General features: G+C 38.6%; 3 protein-coding genes across 7 annotated transcripts; all 3 read left to right on the top strand.

Annotated features, from left to right (window-relative positions):
• Positions 1-765: 765 nt before the first annotated feature.
• LOC112180475 (squalene monooxygenase SE1-like) lies at positions 766-1,471 on the top strand. Its single transcript, XM_040510500.1, has 2 exons — positions 766-978; positions 1,083-1,471. The coding sequence occupies exons 1-2, from the start codon at positions 781-783 to the stop codon at positions 1,185-1,187; spliced, it is 303 nt and encodes a 100-aa protein (XP_040366434.1). The 5' UTR covers positions 766-780; the 3' UTR covers positions 1,188-1,471.
• Positions 1,472-6,375: 4,904 nt separating this feature from the next.
• On the top strand, positions 6,376-9,747 carry LOC112175399 (squalene monooxygenase SE2). Its single transcript, XM_024313074.2, has 9 exons — positions 6,376-6,668; positions 7,020-7,131; positions 7,340-7,514; positions 7,791-7,962; positions 8,075-8,293; positions 8,379-8,475; positions 8,742-8,929; positions 9,063-9,341; positions 9,437-9,747. The coding sequence occupies exons 1-9, from the start codon at positions 6,432-6,434 to the stop codon at positions 9,569-9,571; spliced, it is 1,614 nt and encodes a 537-aa protein (XP_024168842.1). The 5' UTR covers positions 6,376-6,431; the 3' UTR covers positions 9,572-9,747.
• Positions 9,748-12,588: 2,841 nt separating this feature from the next.
• Positions 12,589-21,157, top strand: LOC112180062. 5 transcript variants are annotated; one of them, XM_040512014.1, is made up of 23 exons: positions 12,590-13,007; positions 13,103-13,313; positions 13,405-13,486; positions 13,629-13,917; positions 14,209-14,311; positions 14,400-14,536; positions 14,801-14,959; positions 15,640-15,839; positions 15,957-16,100; positions 16,193-16,281; positions 16,562-16,709; positions 17,074-17,105; positions 17,593-17,648; positions 17,745-17,908; positions 18,416-18,591; positions 19,086-19,143; positions 19,208-19,301; positions 19,535-19,636; positions 19,770-19,866; positions 19,969-20,073; positions 20,147-20,388; positions 20,499-20,639; positions 20,788-21,157. In XM_040512014.1, exons 1-23 carry the CDS (start codon positions 12,708-12,710, stop codon positions 20,965-20,967), a joined length of 3,309 nt encoding a protein of 1,102 aa, XP_040367948.1. In that variant the 5' UTR covers positions 12,590-12,707; the 3' UTR covers positions 20,968-21,157. The 5 variants fall into 5 exon arrangements, 4 of the variants coding, with proteins under 4 accessions (XP_040367948.1, XP_024174330.1, XP_024174331.1 ...); XM_024318562.2 differs by having other exon boundaries at positions 12,591-13,007; positions 14,209-14,307; positions 14,396-14,536; positions 18,401-18,591; positions 20,788-21,156; XM_024318563.2 differs by having other exon boundaries at positions 12,591-13,007; positions 18,401-18,591; positions 19,229-19,301; positions 20,788-21,156.
• The last annotated feature ends 509 nt before the right edge of the window (positions 21,158-21,666 follow it).

Below are 21,666 nucleotides of genomic sequence, written 5' to 3'. Positions count from 1 at the left end.
GTCATGACACAAGTAATCGACCGACAACTTGTCGGGTGAAGCATTTAATGCGCCGACATCTGGTCGATTCAAGCATTTAATGCCTCGACACCTGGTCAGTCAAGCATTAAATGCACCTATACCTGGTCGGGTCAACTTAAATTGGGCCTTTCATTGGGCCTCTTCAACATGAATTGGGCCGCATCAAACATTAGTTGGGCCCTCATGCCAAAAAGCATTAAATGGCCGCAAACTTGCCGGATCAAACATTTAATGCTCCTACACCGGGTCGGGCCTTGCATTTAATGGTCTGCCAAATTGGGTTTTTATTGGGCTGCTTCAACTTGAGTTGGGCCTACATGAACTGAGCCTTTTATTGGGCCGTTTCATCATTTAATGTGCTGCCATTTTTATTGATTTGGACTTTCCTTTTTGCAACTTCAAGATAAATTGAGCCTTTATTGGGCCTCCTCCAAAGAGTTGAGCCTACCGTTTGGGGTTTAAAACAAATCTCGGGCTTGCAGTGAGGCCTTGTTAACGATTTTATTGGGCTACATTTTTTTATTTAAAACAATTCCTGGCATGATATGGTGTTTTTGTACCAATTTCTTGTTTTTTCTCGGCCACATATTCAACAAATTTCAAGAATTGCTCTGTGGACCAATTTTATTCTCAATGGACGAATATAAGGGCTTTTAGACATTTTCCCAAAGGCTTTGCCACAAAATAAAAAAATGCTTTCACAAATTTATCTTAAGGTATGACTTGCAATCTCTCTTTGGATAAAAAAGTTGACAAGACATGCGTGAAGCATGTTTTGGTTATTTGAGCCTTGGAGGCATCTGTTCATATGGACCAATATCTCTTCTCTCTGGTCTTAACCCTCGTCCACTTCACCTATTTCTCCATTTCTTTGCCGTTGCTATCTATGGTGTTGGGCGCTTGATGCTTCCATTCCCTTCTCCTCAACGCACATGGCTTGGGGTTAGATTGATCTTGGTAAGTTAACTGAATATTCCCACTACTTTCTCTACATGGACAAAATACAATATCCTTACACATATATGGCTGCTTATTCAAATCTTTCTGGTTTCAATTTTCAGAGTGCATCAGGGATCATATTTCCCATTATAAAGGGTGAAGGAGTTAGACAGATGTTCTTTCCTGCAACAGTACCAGCATATTACAGAGCTCCTCCTGTTCAATGAAGAAATCAAAACAAGCATATTCTCAGAGAAAACTTTGGTACTCGGGTCTTTCTTTTATTGTAAACCCAATCTGTATCGAATCAACAGCATTAGTTCCTCCCACAAAATAAATTTCATGATGGGGGTTCAATGCTCAAATTAGGAGAGAAAGAAAACTATTTTCTTAATTCTTTTAGGATTTGTTCTTCTGCAGTGGAGACAAGAAGCTAGGTTTCCCATGAAACATGTAATTGTATGAAACTATAGCAGTTGGTAAATAATAACATATAAATTTTGGGTCAGTATCCTACTCTCTTGCAAGTTTCAACTACATCTTCTCTTTGGCTTTTCACACATGAAGAATATGAACAAAGTCAGCTATTGCTGGCTTTCCCATTCTCTAAATTTCCACCTACCTTGGTTTTTTTGTCTCCATTGCCTCTCTTTTCTTGTTTTAAATGCATGACATATCTCTATTTCTGACGTGAAAGCACATTATTTGAAGGGACCATGTTAATTAAATGGCTGAAATAATTGTACTTGGTTCATATTCTTCTTTGTCCTTTTGTAATTTTCTTCTTCTACATGATTGTATACTCATTCATGTGTTGCCTGAGGGTCACTAATAATGCAGAATATCAACTATCGTGTGGAGGAAGTCTGGAATACAACGGCCGCAACTTACAACCCAAACGACCGTTATAACGGAGGGACAATGTGGACATTTCCAAGCGCTAAAGACAGAGGACAGTAATAAGGTTAAAAAAAGTTTACCACACTTGCTCCCTCTCACATGACAGAGTCAGAAAAGAAACTCAAGAATTCCAGAAGGATTCCAGACTGGAGGAAACTCAAAGAAACTCTAGAAAGGATTTAGGAATTAGGACCCGTACGGGTCGGCAATCTGTTTACGATCGACATTGTGAACCCGATCGATTGTATTATTGTTCTTTGTTCCTCCTGAAACTACTCTCACATCTCTTTTCTTACTCACTCTCAGAAATTTACAACGTTTTGGGTCTAGTCGAACTGGTATCATCATTTCTCTCTCTATGTTCCCCTAATTTCTGTTGCAAAATCAAACTCTTCCAAGTACAATTGAAGAAACTAAAACTATTAATTGATCAACTACAAAGCTGGGGAGAATCAATCTTTAAATGGGATTTTTAAATTTATTGCTGCTATTGGCTTCCATTAATTTGGACTTTTAATTTTAAACATCACCAGCTAATAATTAAGCCCCATTTGCATATATTTGAAAACATGGTGATGGTGCTGGAAGGAAAGAGGAAGAACTGGAGGCGATACATGCATGTGAGTGATGAGAGAGAGAATCCCAAGCGGACTGGAGGCCACTACACCATTCTTCGGACTGATCTTCACGAAGACCTCGTCGATATATGTTTGATCGACCACTTTCCTTCACTCTGGATGTGCTTTCTGCAGAGGAAAAGTCCCTGCTGGGTTGATGAACACGGGGGCTCCATTTGATCGATGAGATGAAGAAGAGACGTGGTGGGCTGCTGGCTTATCTGTCGTTTTGTGACAATAGACCAATCACTCCCTCATTTTTTTACCTTAACGACCACCACTTTAATCCCTAACGACCGTCGCTTCGGAAATTACTAAATGCCCCTAATTTGATTGATCATGTGGTTCTGCTTCTGCCAACTAAGCATTTGTCAATGGCTGTAACCTACATCTTGCGCATTCCAGCCTCCTCCCTATGGTGTGCTGTTTCATTTATGAATTGAATCATATCAATGTACATGGTGATATGTGACATTCACTATTTATTAACTGTCAGGAGAAAGAACTATTAAATGTATTTGAGGGAGGATGGGGAATTGGGTTGGTATTAGGCTAGCTCCAGTGTACCCAAAATATATATATATATATATATATATATATATATACAGATCCTATCCAGAGCGAGGCATCGCTCTGAAATTTCAGAGCGAGGTTAGGGTTTATGGTCACTTTTTGGTCGCATATCCACATCTCAACCGTTCAGTTTCTAAGTACTAATGTATAGATCATCTTTGCAAAATTTCAGCCAAATTGATGGTCGTTAAGGCATTGAAAATTGCCTTAAAGCTAGTACGGTTCAAGTTGGACAGATTCAGTTCGTACATTGGTTTAAGCGAGTTAGATACCTTAAAAACCATCAATTTCGTTGAAATTTTGCAGAGATGATCTATACATTAGTACCTAAAAACTGAACGGTTGAGATGTGGATATGCGACCGAAAAGTGACCCTAAACCCTAACCTCGCTCTGAAATTTCAAAGCGATGCCTCGCTATGGATAGGATCTGTATATATATATATATATATACATATATATATATATATATTATAGCTCAACACCTAACATCCAATCACTTACATTTCAAGTTTCCCAGAGTTTTACATCCCATAATCATATCGACTCACTTGTATTCACTGAGGTCCTTTACTTCTGTAAATAGTGAGTAGTCTGGGCTCTGGTTCTCAAAATACAATTTACCCAGAAAATAGTGAACAAAATTTACTGCAATTATATGAATGCTCACATAGCTCAATAAAACTCATTGTAGTCTTAGACACGAGAAAGATTACTGGAAATATTTTTTTACAAATACAGTGAGAAAACTTCAGCCATTTCCGTCCGCCAGTTGTCTGTAGTTGAAAAATAGTGTATAAATATGAGTAAATATACCAATAATACGCAGGTGCACGCATTAGTTAGATTCAAATTTAAAAACGATTGTCACCCTGACTTGACCCAGCAGCCACCCCACCTGTGTGATGGATTATTGTAGAAGACTGCAGACATAATCTGTAATTTGCTGTAATTTGTTTATATGATTGGAGAAATGATTTTTTCTTCTCTCTTACCTTTTATTGTTTTAATTTATCACTACTAGTTGTGATCACCCCCTGTTTAGCACCCATGGTTTCAAAAACTAAAGAAAATTTGTTTTTGACCTTGCATCTCTGGATTGTCAATAACTGTACTAAATATATGTTATCTACTACTTCCCACATATCACCAACCCCATCTCTGACCAAAATCCAGTCATACTTAGACAGCCATTCAAGTACTACTCAATCACTTACCATGAACATCATCTCTAGGCAGTTAAAATCATTATACTGATGAGTGATGACAAATTTCTCTGTGGAGTTATAGAGAGTTAACTGGTAATAGGTGAAGAAGACCGATTGTAATTTTTGGGGGTGTCCTGTTTTTCAGTTTGCCAGACTCCCACGTTTGATTGATATTGTCCTTAACTACTCGTGTCCGTTAGATCCATCTCGTTGTGGTGATATATTGACACTAGACTTTTTCTTAGTACAAATATTTTAATGGAGAATCCTATATTGCCAACCTTTCTCTTATGGTGTGTTTGGATGAGGTAAAAAAGGGGTGGAATTTAAATAAAAATGAGGATTTTGTAATTTCTCCTTTAAATTCCGGTGTTTGGTAACCTCGTCCATGGAATCAGCAATTGCCGTGGGAAAAAAAAGGTGGAAATTGGAGGCCAAGATTACCGACTTCAATTCCTCCCAAAATAGATGTCATTCTTGAATTCCATCTGGGAAGGAACTTTTCGATTCCATCGCGTCAAAACCTTGCTGCAAAACTTATTCCCAACCTTTTTCACTCCATGATCAATCTTTGTCAAAGGTCAAAACTTAAATCTTCCAACCCCAAAATTCCTTTGCCATTACTCCACAGATCCTAAATCTCTTTACGGGTCTCCTTCTTCCCCACCAAATCTCAAATGAGTCGGAGGCAGAACGACCCAGAAGCCACCCATTACTCTACTCCATCCTCCTCTTGGGTCTGGTCTATGCTCTCCTCTCTGTGGTGCTTAAACCCAATGTCTTCGTTTTCCGAGCTCAAGTCAATGGCATTGGTGGAACAGAGTGGGGAGAAGGGGGAGAGTGTGGGAGGTGTTGCAGAGGGGTTGGGAATTTGGAGCGATGGGGTGCTATTGTGAAGTGGGGTTCAGAGTTTTTAAGTTCAAATCTTCTGAGGAGTGTTCCGAAGCTTGTAAAGCAATGTGTAATGGAACTGATGGGCCTTGTTTGTGTGATCGTTGGGTCTATTGTGGGAATAGGGAAGCTTGTCACTCCAAATTTGGTGTGCTGAGTTGAATCTATAGCTTGCTGGCTTTACTAAATTGATTAAAGTTTGATGCTTTTTTGTGTTTCTGAGTTTGTCATGAATGTACTGAGGCTACATATATATAGTTTAAAATAGGGTTATTATCACAAATGGTACCTGAACTATACCTCAATCTTATCGATGGTACCTGAACTTTAATTTCGATCACAACCAGTACCCGAACTTTTCGATTTCATTTTAAATGGTACCTAGAGCCACCTCCAGTCACTATTCTGTCTAAAAATGGCATGTAAGGCAATCATAGTGATGATCTTTGATGATTTCAAGGGTTGTGATCATTTATAGTGATGATTTTTTTAGTAATAGACTTGCCTTGAACATTTTATTTATTTTAGATTTGGTTTTTTTTTGCCGGAATAGTGATCAAATGTGGCCTTAGGTACCATTTAAAATGAAATCGAAAAGTTCAGGTACTGGTTGTGATCAAAATTGAAGTTCAGGTACTATCGATAAGATTGAGGTATAGTTCATGTACCATTTGTGATAATAACCCTTTAAAATATTACTGTATGAAGGTGATATTGTTAATATCTTGATGGATCACAAGTTGAGGTTGATTTGGATGGCTGTTTATGAAATCCCAGCAACTTCTAAGCTATGCATTTGATTATGTAAGGCATATGTATGTTAATCGAGCAACTCATTTGTTTAGCTTCCTATTGTACTTCTTTATAATTTATACTTTGGAAAAGGTTTATGCAGCAGATCTGTATTGGATTTGTTTGAATTTGATTTCATTTCCCTAACCAATCCAAACTGAAGAATTTGTAATTCACGTAACTTCTTAAATTCTATATGATAGACATCCAAACGATAGAATTATTAATTAATGGAATTTAAATTAATAGAATTGTAATTCATGTCATTTATAAATTTCTGTTAACATTGAAAATGATTCATCCAAACACACTCTTAGAGTATATACAAACCTTTCCAAATGGTGGGCGCTTGACTTATCCGTGTTTTGATCACATAAACTCCCCAATTGCCCAAAAAGCAGTTTTTGAAAGTTGGCTGAGTCTATATAAAGGCGCCAAGTTTAGTTGGAGCACAAACCCAAACACTTGCCGTAGTGCCTCAGAGAACTAAAATGGATTACCTGTATACAACAGGAGCAGTAATAGCCTCATTGTTGAGTGTTGTTTTCTTATACACTTTTAGAGGGAAGAGGAAGAATGTCAAGGCTTCAATGAAGACTCAAAATGGGAAACTTTTGAAGAGCTCTGGAAATGGAATGTGTTTGCCGGCAAAGATTGGTACAAGTCCTGACATTGTCATTGTTGGTGCTGGAGTTGTTGGTTCGGCACTTGCTTATACTCTTGGGAAGGTGACACTCTCTAATTCAATCTCTAAGAGGCTAGGGCTCTAATTCTATGCCTCTTTCTATGCTGATCTGATATACAACTTTCATTCTATAATGTTTAAGATGGACATTTCATTGAGGAATATTGAAGGGTATTGAATCTGTTTGGGGTTTTCCAGATTTACTGAATTGTGGTAAATTTGGAAACCCTTCTAGTTCTTTAGCCACTCAGTTTAGCATAAATGGTTATTAGCTTATACATAGTAGCAACTATATCATAGTGTTACGATCTCTGAAATCTATATATAATGTCCGGGTTCCTTAAATTCATTTCCTTTGAGTTTGCCAGTGTTCTTACAATATGTGCATTTGCAGGATGGCCGCCAAGTGCATGTGATTGAAAGAGACTTGACTGAACCAGATAGAATTGTTGGTGAACTGCTACAGCCTGGGGGATATCTGAGATTGATTGAGTTGGGCCTTGAAGGTGAGCAAGGATACTTGTTGATATGAAGATACTAAACTTGATATGAAGTTAATAAACATGAGTACTTACAAGTTGTATTATTTGCACTATATATTCTGTATAATTTTGTGCAGGTCTTAAATAGTTGAGCTTTCTTCTCTTTTTCCTCTTTTAGTTAGACATGGGTACGTATATGTTAATTGCTGATATGATTGTTTTGCTGAATTAGATTGTGTGAATGAGATTGATGCTCAGACAGTTTTTGGCTATGCGCTTTACAAGGATGGGAAAAGTTCCAAGCTGCCATATCCTTTGGAAAACTTCCATCCAGATGTGGCTGGCAGAAGCTTTCACCATGGCCGTTTCATTCAAAGGATGCGTGAAAAAGCTGCATCTCTTCCCAGGTATGTTCCTTTGCTTTAAATGTTTCCAAACTATTCTGCTTTCACTAGGATGGCCTTCTGTTTTGTAATCGAAAGTTGTAGAAATCTGCTTCAGTCTTTTCTTTCAAGTATTAACAATGGTTCAGGGAATTTGAGTTATATGACAAACTACTATTAAATTTTTTTTTTGTGTTTTTTTTTTGAGATACTGATTTCCATCATAATATGTCTATTATGGAGGATTTGCACGTTCTATTGAAAAACTTATTACTGGCCTAACTAAAAGTTTGATATCAGTGTAAGATTGGAACAAGGCACAGTGACATCTCTGCTTGAAGAACAGGGTACTGTCAAAGGGGTCCAATACAAATCCAAAGGCAGTGATCAGGAGCTCACCGCACACGCTCCCCTCACAATAGTCTGTGATGGTTGCTATTCAAACTTGCGACGCTCTCTCTGTGATGCGAAGGTGAAGCTAACATGTTAATGAAATAACAAGAACATGAAGATATGATTGATCGATTTGATACTTGGAAGTTTTGAATAGAAAATCTTCATGGTCATTATAATTATTTCTGCAGGTTGATATTCCTTCATGTTTTGTTGGTTTAGTTCTTGAGAATTGCCAGCTACCATACGCAAATCATGGGCATGTGATATTAGCAGATCCTTCACCGATATTGTTTTATCCTATCAGCAGCACCGAGATTCGCTGCCTGGTTGATGTACCAGGCCAGAAAGTGCCTTCAATTTCCAGTGGTGATATGGCTCACTACTTGAAAACAAAAGTGGCACCCCAAGTACGTGCAGTTTGCTTCACATGGTTTGTTTTGATTTCTACTTCTGTTATCTAACTCTTTGGACTAATAAGTTGTACAATTGCAGGTTCCACTTGAGCTGCATGCCGCTTTCTTGGCTGCCATTGATAATGGAAACATAAAATCAATGCCGAACAGAAGCATGCCTGCTGCTCCTCATCCACGTTACAATACGCAATTTCAAAAACGTTTGTTGTTTCAACCAAATGCTTTTGGTGATGAGGCGCAGGATTTGTGGCGAACACATGCCCTTCTCATTTTAACGATTTACCAGTTGACGGTTGAGTTTTTAGACCTGATCACATCATTTTGCCTAGATAAGAACAAACAAAAAAATGTCGCCACATTTGACGATCTTGAAGACATCATCTACTTGATAGAACACCTACGTTCTCAAGTAACCGAGATGTTGTCAGAAGTTGATCTCAAGTGGATACCACCCCTGGTGCATTTCTAATGGGGGATGCAGTCAATATGCGCCATCCTTTAACTGGAGGAGGCATGACTGTGGCTCTATCGGACATTGTGGTTGTTAGGGATCTTCTAAGACCTCTGGACAATCTCAATGATGCATCAGCTCTTTGCAAATACCTCGAGTCGTTCTATACTCTTCGTAAGGTAAGCAGCCTAAATATCTAATAATTTTAGCACACATTATAGTGATATATCGTTTTGAAAACTTGTTAATGAGGCCAAATGGTATTGATTTCAGCTCAAACTTAGTATTAAGAGACTGCTTGTTTTTCTGCAGCCTGTGCCTTCTACCATAAACACATTGGCAGGTGCTCTATACAAGGTGTTCTGTGCATCTCCTGATCCAGCAAGGAAAGAAATGAGGGAAGCATGCTTTGACTACTTGAGTCTTGGTGGCATGTTTTCCAATGGACCTCTGGCTCTTCTCTCTGGTCTAAACCCTCATCCATTGAGCTTGATTCTCCACGTCTTTGCTGTGGCTCTCTACGCTGTTGGGCGGCTGTTACTTCCATTCCCTTCACCCAAACGCATGTGGATTGGAGCTAGATTGATTTTGGTGTGCATCTCTCCCTTCTCTATGACTTTTTGGGGTGTATTTAGACATTCCATTAACAAGACCTTATACATGTTTGATTTTTCTTCATTTTGCAGGGTGCTTCGGGGATCATTTTCCCGATAATCAGCGCTGAAGGAGTAAGACAAATGTTCTTCCCTGTAATGGTTCCATCTTATCACAGAGCTCCTCCTGTTAATTTACATGACGTTGAAAACAAGGTACTAAGATAAACAAGAAAAACAATTTATGGCATGGAGCGGCTTTCAACATTTTAAGATAAGCTAGTTTGTATGAATACAGATTCTTCGATGTAACAATTTCTGGTTTTAATCCATGCCAGAGTATGAAAAAATCATTGTACTGAAAAAGATGAAATTGAATGTATTACTCACATTGTGACATTAAAGGGCTTGCACAAATGTTATACTTCATTTGCAACGATTGGAGCATTGAGGCACAACGTTTTTCCATCCAAAACTGTTGGATGCCTCTTACAAAAGAGCAATCATTCCATTCCACAAGCTGTTAATTAGGTAGTGAAATGAGAGAGTTCACCCCTCGTATCGTATGGCTCAGAAGTCAGAAGTAGATCCGCAACATGTATCTACTACACACTTGTTGTAGTTAGATTAACTGTCAATTTTTTTAGTAGAGAAGAGAAACAATAGCATTATTTTTTTTTATTTTTTTGAGAGAAATGAATGAAATTCATAGACACATAACCATCAATACAATCAAATTGAATAGCATCAACCACACCTAGAGGAGCTTCTGCTAAAAATAAAGACTGACTATCTATATTTCTAGCTAAATGTGCAAGTAGATGAGCCACCTGATTGGCAGATCGTCTAACATGAACTAGAGAATTGATAATGTGGCAACCTTACAAAAGAACCTGTTATGTATTGACTCATCAAAATAAGTTTTCTACATATAGCACTACGCTTACACACAAGTCTGGCCACTCATAAGAAAAATTAACTGAGCACAGAAGCAAATTAAAATAAGGGATTTTGTCCATTTACCCCATTTCTAAGGATTTTTTTCCCACTTACCCCATTAAGTTTTTTTAATTCTCTCTTACCCAATACACTCTAAGGGAGTCTTCCCTAATACCCTTTTTTTTGTTTTTAATTTTTTTTAATACCATTTTACCCTCACCCCCTTGTTACTTAGAGAGAGAGAGAGAAAAAATAGAAGAGAGAGAAACCATGGGAGACTTCGCCGGAGCCCGTCACCGGCCGTCGGAATCCGGTCACCGGTCGCCGGATTCCGGCCAACGTTCGCCGGATTCCGGCCAACTTTCGCCGGAATCCGGTCGCCGGATTTTGGTCTCCTACTGCCCACCCACCGGAATTTGCTGAAAATCTCACCGGAAAGTTTTTTTGCCCCCAATAGACATCTATTGCCCCCTAGTAGATGGGCAATAAACCTCTATTGCCCCCCAATAGACGTCTATTACCCTCCAATAGACGACTATCAGCCATGTATTGCCCCCCAATAGACGACTATCAACCGTGTATTGCCCCCCAATAGAAGCCTATTGCCCCCCAATAGGACTTTCAGTTGCCAGAATGGGAACTAATCTCCCTAAATTTAGACAAATAAAACTTTGATTACAGAAAAAAAACAAGGAGATTACATCAATTCAAAACGTCTATTGCCCCCCAATAGCCGTCTATTGCCCCCCAATAGACGACTATCAGCCATGTATTGCCCCCCAATAGAAGTCTATTGCCCCCATAGGACTTTTAGTCGCCAGAATAAGAACTAATCTTCCTAGATTTTGACAAATAAAACTTTAATTAAAGAAAAAAATGAGAATATTACATCAATTCAAAACATCTATTGCCCCCCAATAGACGTCTATTGCCCCCAATAGACGTCTATTACCCTCCAATAGACCCTTAACACACTCCTAAGAGCACGGAAGATAACCTGTGAAAACAATATTGGAAACAGTAAAACCTCCACTAGGTTCTCGACTATATTGCAAGAAGACTCAATCAGAAACAAAATCATTGTACAGATGCTCCCCAATACCTCAAAAAATACATTCCAAACTGGGAGAAGGAAGCTAAAGCACTCTACGAAAGGTTCGAACATAGGCCGGGCAAAAAATTGAAAAAAAAAAGAGAAAAAAAAAAAAGATCGAGTGGTACTCCTGATATTCAAGAACCAGCCTCCGACCACCCAGCAGACCCAGCCTCCGACCACTCAGGGTCAGGCTCCGACCAACCAAGGTCAGGCTCCAACCTCCTCCAAGACTACTCCTTCCTCGGCCCCAACACCCTCGGCCTCCTCCCCCTCCTCATCCACATCCGACTCTCCCACATCGTCCCCGACCAGCTCCGATCCACCGGCTCCACCAGCCTCAACCCCATCATCAATCGCCTCCTCATCCACATACGAGGAGATCGTCGCCTTCGACCACTATCGCCGGGAAACGACGACGACGTGGCTTTACTGCCGCTCGATCCCATCTTCTCTCTCTCTCCCTTCTCCAGATTCAATGCGCCTAGAAATGCGATTTGAACCGCGGAACTGAGATCTGCATCACAGCTCGCACTCGATCGAGTGGAGGATTTTATGCGGAGGAGAGAGAGAGAGAGAGACAGCGCCAGAGGAGAGAGAGAAACGGCGCCGGAGGCTAGAGAGAAAGCGCGGAGGAGAGAGAAACAGCGCCGGAGGGGGAGAGAGATCGGGATGTGAGATTGATGTTGAGTGGCATGTTTGTAATTTTTTAATTGAGTTGAGGGTATAATGGTCATTTGGTGTCAAATTGGGTATGTGGGAATAAAAATCTGTTGCTGGGGTAAGTGGAATAATTTTTGCTCATTTTGGGGCGTTGGGTCAAGGACCCTTAAAATAAATCAATCCTAAAACTCGCTCAAACTTACCTGTATGATTACTACAGTAAAACCTTTGAATGAACTTCCTCATCCGGTCTATCAAGTAGAATCTTCTTCAGGGTAGCACTCACAAGCCTAGCAACAATCACATTTGTAGCTACCGATGGAGGAGATCCCCGAAAACTAAAGTAGAACCATGCCTAAGACTCACAAATCTCATAGAGCCCACACACATGCAAATACTCAAAACCTTAAACCCTAAACCCTAAGACTGAATATTTAAATATTTACTCATTTTCTCTAAGATCCAAAGACAATGGATCGGATTATATTTTCAAAACCGAACCGACTCGATCCGACCCGTTTCCAGTGTAAAAGCTTTACCAACAAACAGTACCAACAAAAGGCCAAAGCTTTAACAATTCCCGAAGGCGGTTGCGCTCCGCTCTCAGTTCAGTTGCTTTTTTTAAATTCTACTCTTCAATTCCTCCCGCAATCTCAAATTCTCAATCCAATGGAACCACAAAGCCACTTCCTACTCCCCCACTCCGCCTCGTCGGAGTTATCAGACTCATCACCGGAGTCCATGACGTCAGTCACTCTCGGCCGAGCAATCTCCTCTCTCCTCTCCGCCCGCCCCAAAAAGCTCCACGACGCCGTTTCGCGGCTCTCTCCTCTCCCTCTCACCTCCACTGGCCACGCCTCCGTCTCAGGCTCCCTCGACGACTCCCTCCGCTTCCTCCTCCACTACCTAAACGACGCCGCTCGGCGAAACGAGCCTCTCGATGAAATCCTCATCCCTATTCTCGATAACGTAAGCGATTCCATTTCCCTTCGCATTGTTCACAATCCAGATTACTGCTATAAATTCGTTTTTCTTAGATTGTTGTTATTGTTTTCGAAGCTCAGTCATTGAAGAACAAGGACTCGAAGCACGGCGGCCAGGCTATGGTGGTTTTGAACTGGCTATTTCAGGACGGTTTTGTTTTCGAAGCGATTGCCATGGCTCTGGTAAGAGTGATTTCAATGAAAGATGATCGGTTTGTTGTGCTTGGGTGGTGTACTTTTGTACGTGCTGTATTGGAGTATGAGAGCTCTGTTACTCAATTTCCCATGAACGGTAACGAAACCTAAGTTTTCGAAGCAAAAACAAGTTGATATTAGTGTGTTTTTAGTGATGGAGTTTGATTTTTAGCTGCTTGAAATGACAGGGATAAAGGAGAGGTATCCTGATTTGTTGAAGATACTCGCTCCGTGCATTCCGCATCTCTCAGTTGTTCTGCACAAAGGAAGGTAATTGTTCTCACTCGTTGCGATATTTGATTGTCCTGCAAACAAAATGAGGCACACAAGTATTTTTTTACTATACTTGATGCATTGAGTGCTTATGTGTTGGTTTTAGTTGGTCTTATATTCGGCCCTTTTGTTTCTGTAGCACCTTGCAGGATGGATATGAACTGCCCTCTCGCCTTGCCGTGTGTGCTGCTGATTGTTTTCTGTCTCTCTCGGAAGCGTTGATCAGAAAAGCTAAAGTTCCAAGTAACAAGGCAAAGTTATCAGATTCAAAGGCACAAAAGCGGCCGGTTACTTTGGTGGCCCTTGATGGTGGTGATAAAAAAGCAAAACCAGCTCCTGAATCTTTAGACGCCTCAAACATGGAATTGGACTATATACTTTGGGATCATTTAGAGGAAGTTCTTGGTCTAGTACAGAAACTCCTTGCTGTAAGTTTTATACTTTTGCATTTTTTTTTTCACCTATCTTCTGCATTTTGAGTTTAGTAGCCGTTTTGGTTTAGTTACATTCATATATCTCAGCTCTCAAATTTTCGATTTGATGATGATGCTATTATGTTTAACTATATAATTTTAAATTTTGGAAAGAATACTTCTATAGTAACGGTTCATCTTGTTTTCACTAATTCTTTGGTGCAAGATCTTCAAACCAGAAACTTAGTACTTCTTGTGTGACCTACTTGAAATTTATAGCATGTTAATGTTTCTAAATCACTGCAGTGGAGCAGAAAAAGCCGACCCTTACATGCCAAAGGATTGGAGCAAGTGCTTAAGTGGTTGCACGAGATTAAAGGACATTATCGTAATGTGAAAGCTGAGGCAGGTCCTTTACCCAGCTTTATATATTTTACATATCTTATGGTGTCTAATTTGTGTGGGTTACGATGATTTGTTTGTAACATGAAAGACAGGCTCGAAGGTTATCAAAACTGGAATATTGCTACTGTCTTCTTGTTGGAAGCATTATGGCATGCTAATGCATTTGGAAGATCAGAAATTTTCCCAGCATTACAAAGAATTGTTGGATCAATACTTAGCAGGCATACAGGTTAGATATACTATATACTATAAGTTTTATTATGTTATGTAATCTAGGATTTTATGATTGTATTTTGGTTAGTTAAGATTGCAAGGTCTTTAGAATTCCCTGTTCTTAAGTTGTATCTCTAAGTTTCTCATCTGGTCTTGATTTCTTCCACTTTCTGGGTTTATCAACAGTTTATTTGCATGACTTCGATTTAGTTTCACTTGATGGAATCACCAGCTTTCTGATTATATATATATATATATATATATATATATATATATGCAGTTTTATGCAGGTCACACTGAGAATAAGGATGGGAGTTCTGAGACCATAAAGTTTTTCCTGAATTGTTTATGCCTTCTACTGGGGCGATTTGATAGCAAGAAATTTGAGAGTGTAGTCTCAGAATACGGGATGAGGATATCTCAGGTTCTTGTACCACAGGTAATAATCGAGGTTTTGAAGAAAATTTCTATGGTTTATAGTCTAATTGGTTTGCATGTTCTTTTGCCTTGCTGCATTCTGCTAGGTGGTTTGCATGTTGTTATATACGCTCCCTTGATATGCTTTTAGACGTGAATTCCCAGAGTCTTATCAAATTTTTGTGATTGGGAGCAACTTACCTGGAACTTTGATTGCATGTGAGCTTGTTAGTATGCTTGTCAACTATAGATCACTCGGTGCACATCAAATTTTTAAAAGTTATTGGATTGTGGACAGTAATTTGAGCTCTGTTTCCCAAGACTGATGTATTAGGGCAAGGAAATATATGAAGCTAGTATTTCCGAGTTTGATCATGATTCTACTTTCTTACTAACAACGTCTGCCTTATAATTGAGATCTAGGTTATGTAATTGGTCCTGTGAGGTTGCCTTGGTCTGGTTGGGACGTTTAATTACATTGGGTTGGTCACCTGTTGTGATAAAATAGTGTACCGTAATAGTTTAATGGATAGTTGACATAGATTCTATGAATGAATCCAATCTTTGCATCCTTTACCATTACGTGATCAGTTATCTTTTCGTACTGTTCAAATTAACTATTTCTAGCACTTAGTATTAGAGTTACCTCTTAAAGGCTATTGTTTTCTGGTCTTCCTGCTGACGTTTAATTTCATCTTGAAGCTTCATTCTGCTGCTGCTGATGTTATAGACGGGGTTGTGTGCATATTCAAAGCATTAATATTTAAGCAAAAATCACCTGGAAGCAGTCTCACCGACACCGGAGAGGTGGATGCTGTGCTTCCATTGCTGATTCACCTTCTAGATGAACGGGATGGCACAGCTAGAGCTGTGGTTCTGCTTATAGCAGAATACTGCTTGATGTAGTTTTCTTATTCTATTCTTTCTATACTTGTTGTACTTGGAATTATAAATCAAGTTGTGATATCTCCTTCATTTCCTTGTAATTGATTGGCAATTTGGCATAAATGGTCCACCAGGAGCGGAGACAGTCAGTGCCTTAAAGAAGTTATTGAGCGCCTTGCTTCTGAAAATGTCCAACAGAGGAGGAATGCAGTTGATGTTATATCAGAAGTCATACATATGTCGTCAGATTCAAAAAACGTACATACCCAGCTATCATGGTACAATGAATGTTCTGTTATTGTTTTGTAATAGCATGATGCTTTTCATCACTGTGTCTTTCTTTACTTTTCTCTCTCTCTGATAATTGCAGGCACGATATAGCAAAGCACTTGCTTGTGCTACTTGAAGATGGAGAAATTGCAATTCGGGAACAAGCATCCAGTTTGCTTCCATTAATTGGTTAGTTTAATATTTAAACTATGATTCATACTGTGTTATTTTACATTTTAAATGTAGTTGCTTTCTGTGTACATTTGGTTGTTTCACAATAAAATAAATAAAAATTAAAAATTCTTAGGACCAGAATAGTATAAATATCTTTTATACTTGAACCATGTACTGTTTTGGGGGTAAAAGTGATGTTGTTTGAAACTTCTTTTAGCACTACCATTATCAGTAAAGATACACATTTAGTTTCAGAACTTGTAGTGGATAATTAATCATACCTCTTTTCTTGCAGACCCTTCATTAGTTTTACCTGCTTTAGTTAATCTGATTTACTCCGGGGATGAAAGATTGCAATCAACTGCCAGTGATGCCTGTGTTGTGGTGCTCAAATATCATAGCAAGAATGCTGAAGTTATATGTATGCTGCTTGACTGTCTTAGGTATTTTGCCATTTCATTTCATAGTTGTTTTCTGCATTTCTCAAAGCTTAATATCTCCGTCTTGTTTATGAAAATCTTTTGAGACTATATTGGGTTTATGTTATAAAAATGTCTGTAGAGTCATAGCTGCTAAAGTTAATATTAGAGGATCTTGGTTTGCCCCGCTATGGTCTCAGGTTTGGGGTCAAACCCCCGTATGAGTTTCTTGTCTTCTAAAGATTGTAGGGTTCAGGACTTCAGGGGGAGGCCATAGTTTTAAGAATGAGTTTGCAAAATGGGCTTGGGGGATTTCTGGATATAAAAATAAAAAAGGATGTATTAGACAGTGATCAACTTACCCATTTTTATTTGTTCTTCCTTGCAGCAACCTCAGCCAAAATGTAAATCGAGACACAGGTATGTAACTGTTTTAATGTTACCACTTGCCATTGTGTTTTAAAGGGAGAAATATTTAAACTTGTTTTTAATATTCTTATCCATTTCTTTGGAAAACAACCAAACTGAACATTTAAGTACTGAAATTTGTATGTAACTTGAGGTGTCTAAATTCTGCAGCTTTAGAATATGCTATGTTTCTACATCAAGCACTGTCCGTGTGTGTGTTTTTTTTAATTTTTATATATATATATATATATTTTTATATGGAAAGTCTTTTGTCTGTTTCTAGTGTTGTATATTCTTCCATCAACAGATTACCTTTTTTCTTTTTTATATTATTTTGTCTTTAAATGGATTGGAAGTTTGGGAGAATATAATAGTAGGTATCAGTCTCCAGGCAAATGTTAGTTCCCTTTTTTTTATTTTTTTCGCTTCCAATACTCTGATTATTGCTTCTATAGTGTTAAGTACTATTCCAATATGGGCTCCTGTTTGAAACTTGCAGGATCAAAATTGGAGAGCGATCGAGTGCTTAGGCTAATCCCAGAGTGGTCTAAAAGTGTAAGATGATGGAAACTCAAATTTTGCGCAATTCCTTTTTACTTTTAAGAACATGTTACAGCTTGATGATCTTTGTTTCCTAATGATTTATCACAGGTCCAAAGCTGGAACTTCTTGATTGAACCGTTGATTGACAAGATGTTTGCAGAGCCATCCAACGCAAACATTGTGAGGTTTTTGAGTCATATAAGTGAGCACTTGGCAGAAGCTGCTGATGTGGTGCTCTCTTGTGTTCTAATGCATGCTAAACGACGTAAAGAGTAAGTACATAATGCTACATAACGTGCTAGTTTCTGAAATTAAATGAGTCAATAGAGGTCTAGAAGTTGGCACATCCTATGCCTGTATGGCCATTTTGGGTCCATGTACTTGTTGTGCTGATGTTCTGCAAAGATAGGAAAATAAAAAAATTCAAAATGAAAAACTTGAGCTTGTGAAAACTATGCGCCTTATGTGTTGGTTTTCTCTAAATATGGCGGTGATTGGAAAATTGCTACGATTCCTATAAAATTACTGTAGTCTTGCTTCCCAATACAATTCTTATCCACATAAAATTACTCTTGGTGTTCAGTGTTTTCTGTTTAGCTTTTGCACATGGAGGAGCTTTCACCCTAAAGTAATGTGGTTGACAGAGTATAGAATAATCTGCTTGTGTACCTTCTTTTTGTTTTGCAGCTTTTCTAAGAATTCTGATCTTCTTTCTTCTCTTATGTTTTTCTTGTTTAATGTATTTTTTCCTTGTCTTCTTGCAGTATGGATGACAGCAGCTTCTCTAGATTGGAGTGTCAGACTGATAAAAGTGAGGACTCCGAAAAAATGCAACAGACCCTTTTTGAACACCTTTGCCCATTGCTTGTAATTAAGATGCTTCCGCTGAGAGTATTTAATAATCTCGATTCAACTATCATGTATGGTCAACTTTCCAATCAAGGCATTGTTCATGGTATACATTCCTCTCTCCTCTTCTTCTGCCTGTTGATATTAAAGCACTGATGGAGTTGTTATAATTCCTAATGTTTCTATTAGCTTCTTTTGTGAAGTTTTAACCTTGTATCTGCCTGCATAGATGTTCTGTGAGTGTTTCTCTTGTAACGCATGTTAGGACCTACATGATCTGAAATGAGGAAATTTTTTTAAATATCAATTTCATATGTTTTTGTGTGGCCTTCAGTAGATTCAGCTAAAAGTAGTTTTGCTCCCACTCTTCACTTCTGTGTATTTAGTTGGGTTGCTTTTGTACATTACTGAACAATACTCTATTTGAATTCATAAACTTTGCATAATATTACTTTGGATTCTTTGTCTAAACCGTGGAAGGATTTTCTCTTGAGTTTAATCTCCAGGGTTGTTTTTTCTTCTTCATCTTTTACTTCGTTCTTTTGGGGGCACTTCTTTTTGTAAGTTTATAATATAATGTTGGTTTCTGTTTGATTTCAGACTGTCAAGATATCAATGCCATCAATCAGCATACAGTTACCGCTCTTCTTTTGAAAAGGTTAATCCATAACCTTGTCTTAAGAAAGATTCAGTAAACCAAATGGAATCTGATTTTTTTTTAGTTTGGTAATATTTATTTCCAGGACATTTTGTGAGTTTGAATTCAACGATGTTCGGAAACTAGCTGCTGAGCTCTGTGGGCGTATTCATCCTCAAGTATATAACACTTACTTTCCAAAGTCTTTTTCATCACTATATTTTTCATTTAGCTTCCAAAAACACTGATTCGCCTTTAGGGCATTTTATTTTTCAATCAAGATTCCAACTTGGTTATGTGATGAAACGCATGCTTTTATTCATAGAAGAATTGATAGATTCTCACACACAAAGACCTTGAGAAATGCTACTTTAGGTGGCTGATTATAGCTACCTGCCTTTTGATTTTGTAGGTGCTAATTCCAATCATCTGCTCCCAGTTAGAATATGCTGCTGGTTCTCAGGATATAATAAAGATTAAAGCTTGTTTGTTTTCAGTTTGCACGTCCCTTGTGGTAATTATCCTTCATAGTCAATATCTCCGTTGAAATGATCTCTTGCCTTTCACTTTCATTGCTTTGGCTTTATCTTTCTGCCATGGTTTCTAGGCATCACATTTCTAATGATAGGGTTCTCATGGTTGGACAGGTTAGAGGCCGGGAATCACTTTCTCATCCTGGTATGCTGAAAATTAGAAAAACATTAGAGACAATGCTATTATGGCCTTCTCTGGATGGGGATGAAGGTATGAAACAACTGCACAAATACTGTTTCTCAAATACTAAGCAGAATTTTAGTATCATTTAAGTTTGATGGCTGTAACTCTGTAAGGTTTCTTTCCTTTCAGTTTCCAGAGCACAGCATGGATGCATCGATTGCATGGCACTAATGGTATGTGCTGAGCTGCAAGATCCAGAATCATCTAACATCGTTGGGACAAAAAAGAATCTTGGTTAGTGTATTGTCCTCGATCTGCAATTTTTTTCTGAGTTGCACATATCTTACTTTATTATAAAACAATTCAGGTGATGCTGCATTGAGAAACTCTGTCCTCGTGCACGTGATCAACCAACTTACACAAGATAAAGACCTGCCTGTTTCAGAGTCCAACTTGGATGATGTCAAATGCATGAGTGAGGTGCCAGTTCCACTCTCATTTTACCTGTGCATGGCTAATGTTCTCATCAGTGCTTGCCAAAAGATATCAGACTCTGGCAAGAAACCTTTTGCTCGAAGATCTCTTCCACGTCTCATTCGCGCCATTGAGGTATTTATCACAGTAGTAGTAGATTGTCATTGCGTCACGATATGTGAGGTTGTGTCTCATTAGATCATGCTTCATGTCACTTTATTCTCGCATGGGGTCAAATACTGCAGGTGATTACAAAGTCAGAGATCAGAGCTGCATGTACTCAAGTTCTCTTTTCAGCTGTGTACCATCTGAAATCTACAATTCTTCCTTACTCCATGGATCTTCTTAAAGTCTCATTAAAAGCTCTTCAAAAGGGATCAGAGAAGGTATTCGAATCCAATTCCAGACAATTTTTAATATATCTGTTACTCTCTTTATGTCTTAGCATTGTTATACCGAACTGTTTCTTTTCTTTTCATTTCATCTTGAGAGACCCCCTGCTTCATGAACTGATGGCCTATATTCGTTCTGTAGGAAAGGATTGCAGGTGCAAAGCTAATGGGGTCTCTTATGGCTAGTGATGATGCAATCATACAAAGTATATCTGGGGGATTAGTAGAAGCAAGATCTGTACTGTTGAGTATATCTTTGACAGATCCTTCACCTGAATTACGTCAAGTCAGCAAAAAGTTGCTAGCATGCCTAACTTCTTGAGATGGTGACTAGGATCATAATCTGTGCTTTATTTTTCATTTCAGTAGGTGTATATATGATGTACAGCCGCTTTTTGGTCATTTGAATTGACAAATTTGCTGATAGTAGTTGCCTTTAGAAACATAAATGCAAAATATGTTACAATGGAAAAGTAGGATGTTTTTGTTAATAATTTTAATATTTTCGTAATTTAAGAATTAATATCAAATCATTTTAAGCAAAGTGTTTTGATTTTCTCAAAATGGAATGCATTTGTCCAAACCAGTTGTGTATTGCCCCTTGCTTTCAAATGTAATATGTATTTAAAAAAAAGACTAAATACTTGTTACTCAAACTTTATCCTGAAAAACAGTTTAGTCCCTCGCTTTTTAAATTAAACCGGATAGTCTTTATTCTTTGCAAATCTCACACAACATGTCTAAAATGACATTTATACCCCTCACTTCTTTTTTCTTAATTATTTCTCTCTCTCTCTCTCTCTCTCTCTCTCTCTCTCTCTCTCTCTCTCTCTCTCTCTCACCAATGGTGACCCGCCTCTTCTTCCTCTTCTCTTCCACAGCGGCGGCCCCGCCAAATTCTCCGATGGGCCACTCCACCCAAAACAACGCCGCACTCCTCTCCAACCTCGGCATCGGACCCCACCCCACCCAAAACGAGATCGAGACTCCGCGCCGGCGACATCAACGTTCTTCTGCAACC

Source organism: Rosa chinensis, chromosome 7, assembly GCF_002994745.2.
Source record: "Rosa chinensis cultivar Old Blush chromosome 7, RchiOBHm-V2, whole genome shotgun sequence".
NCBI classification, from domain to species: domain Eukaryota; kingdom Viridiplantae; phylum Streptophyta; class Magnoliopsida; order Rosales; family Rosaceae; genus Rosa; species Rosa chinensis.
The sequence above is the reverse complement of the archived record's forward strand: the minus strand, read 5'-3'. Positions and strand labels throughout refer to the sequence as shown.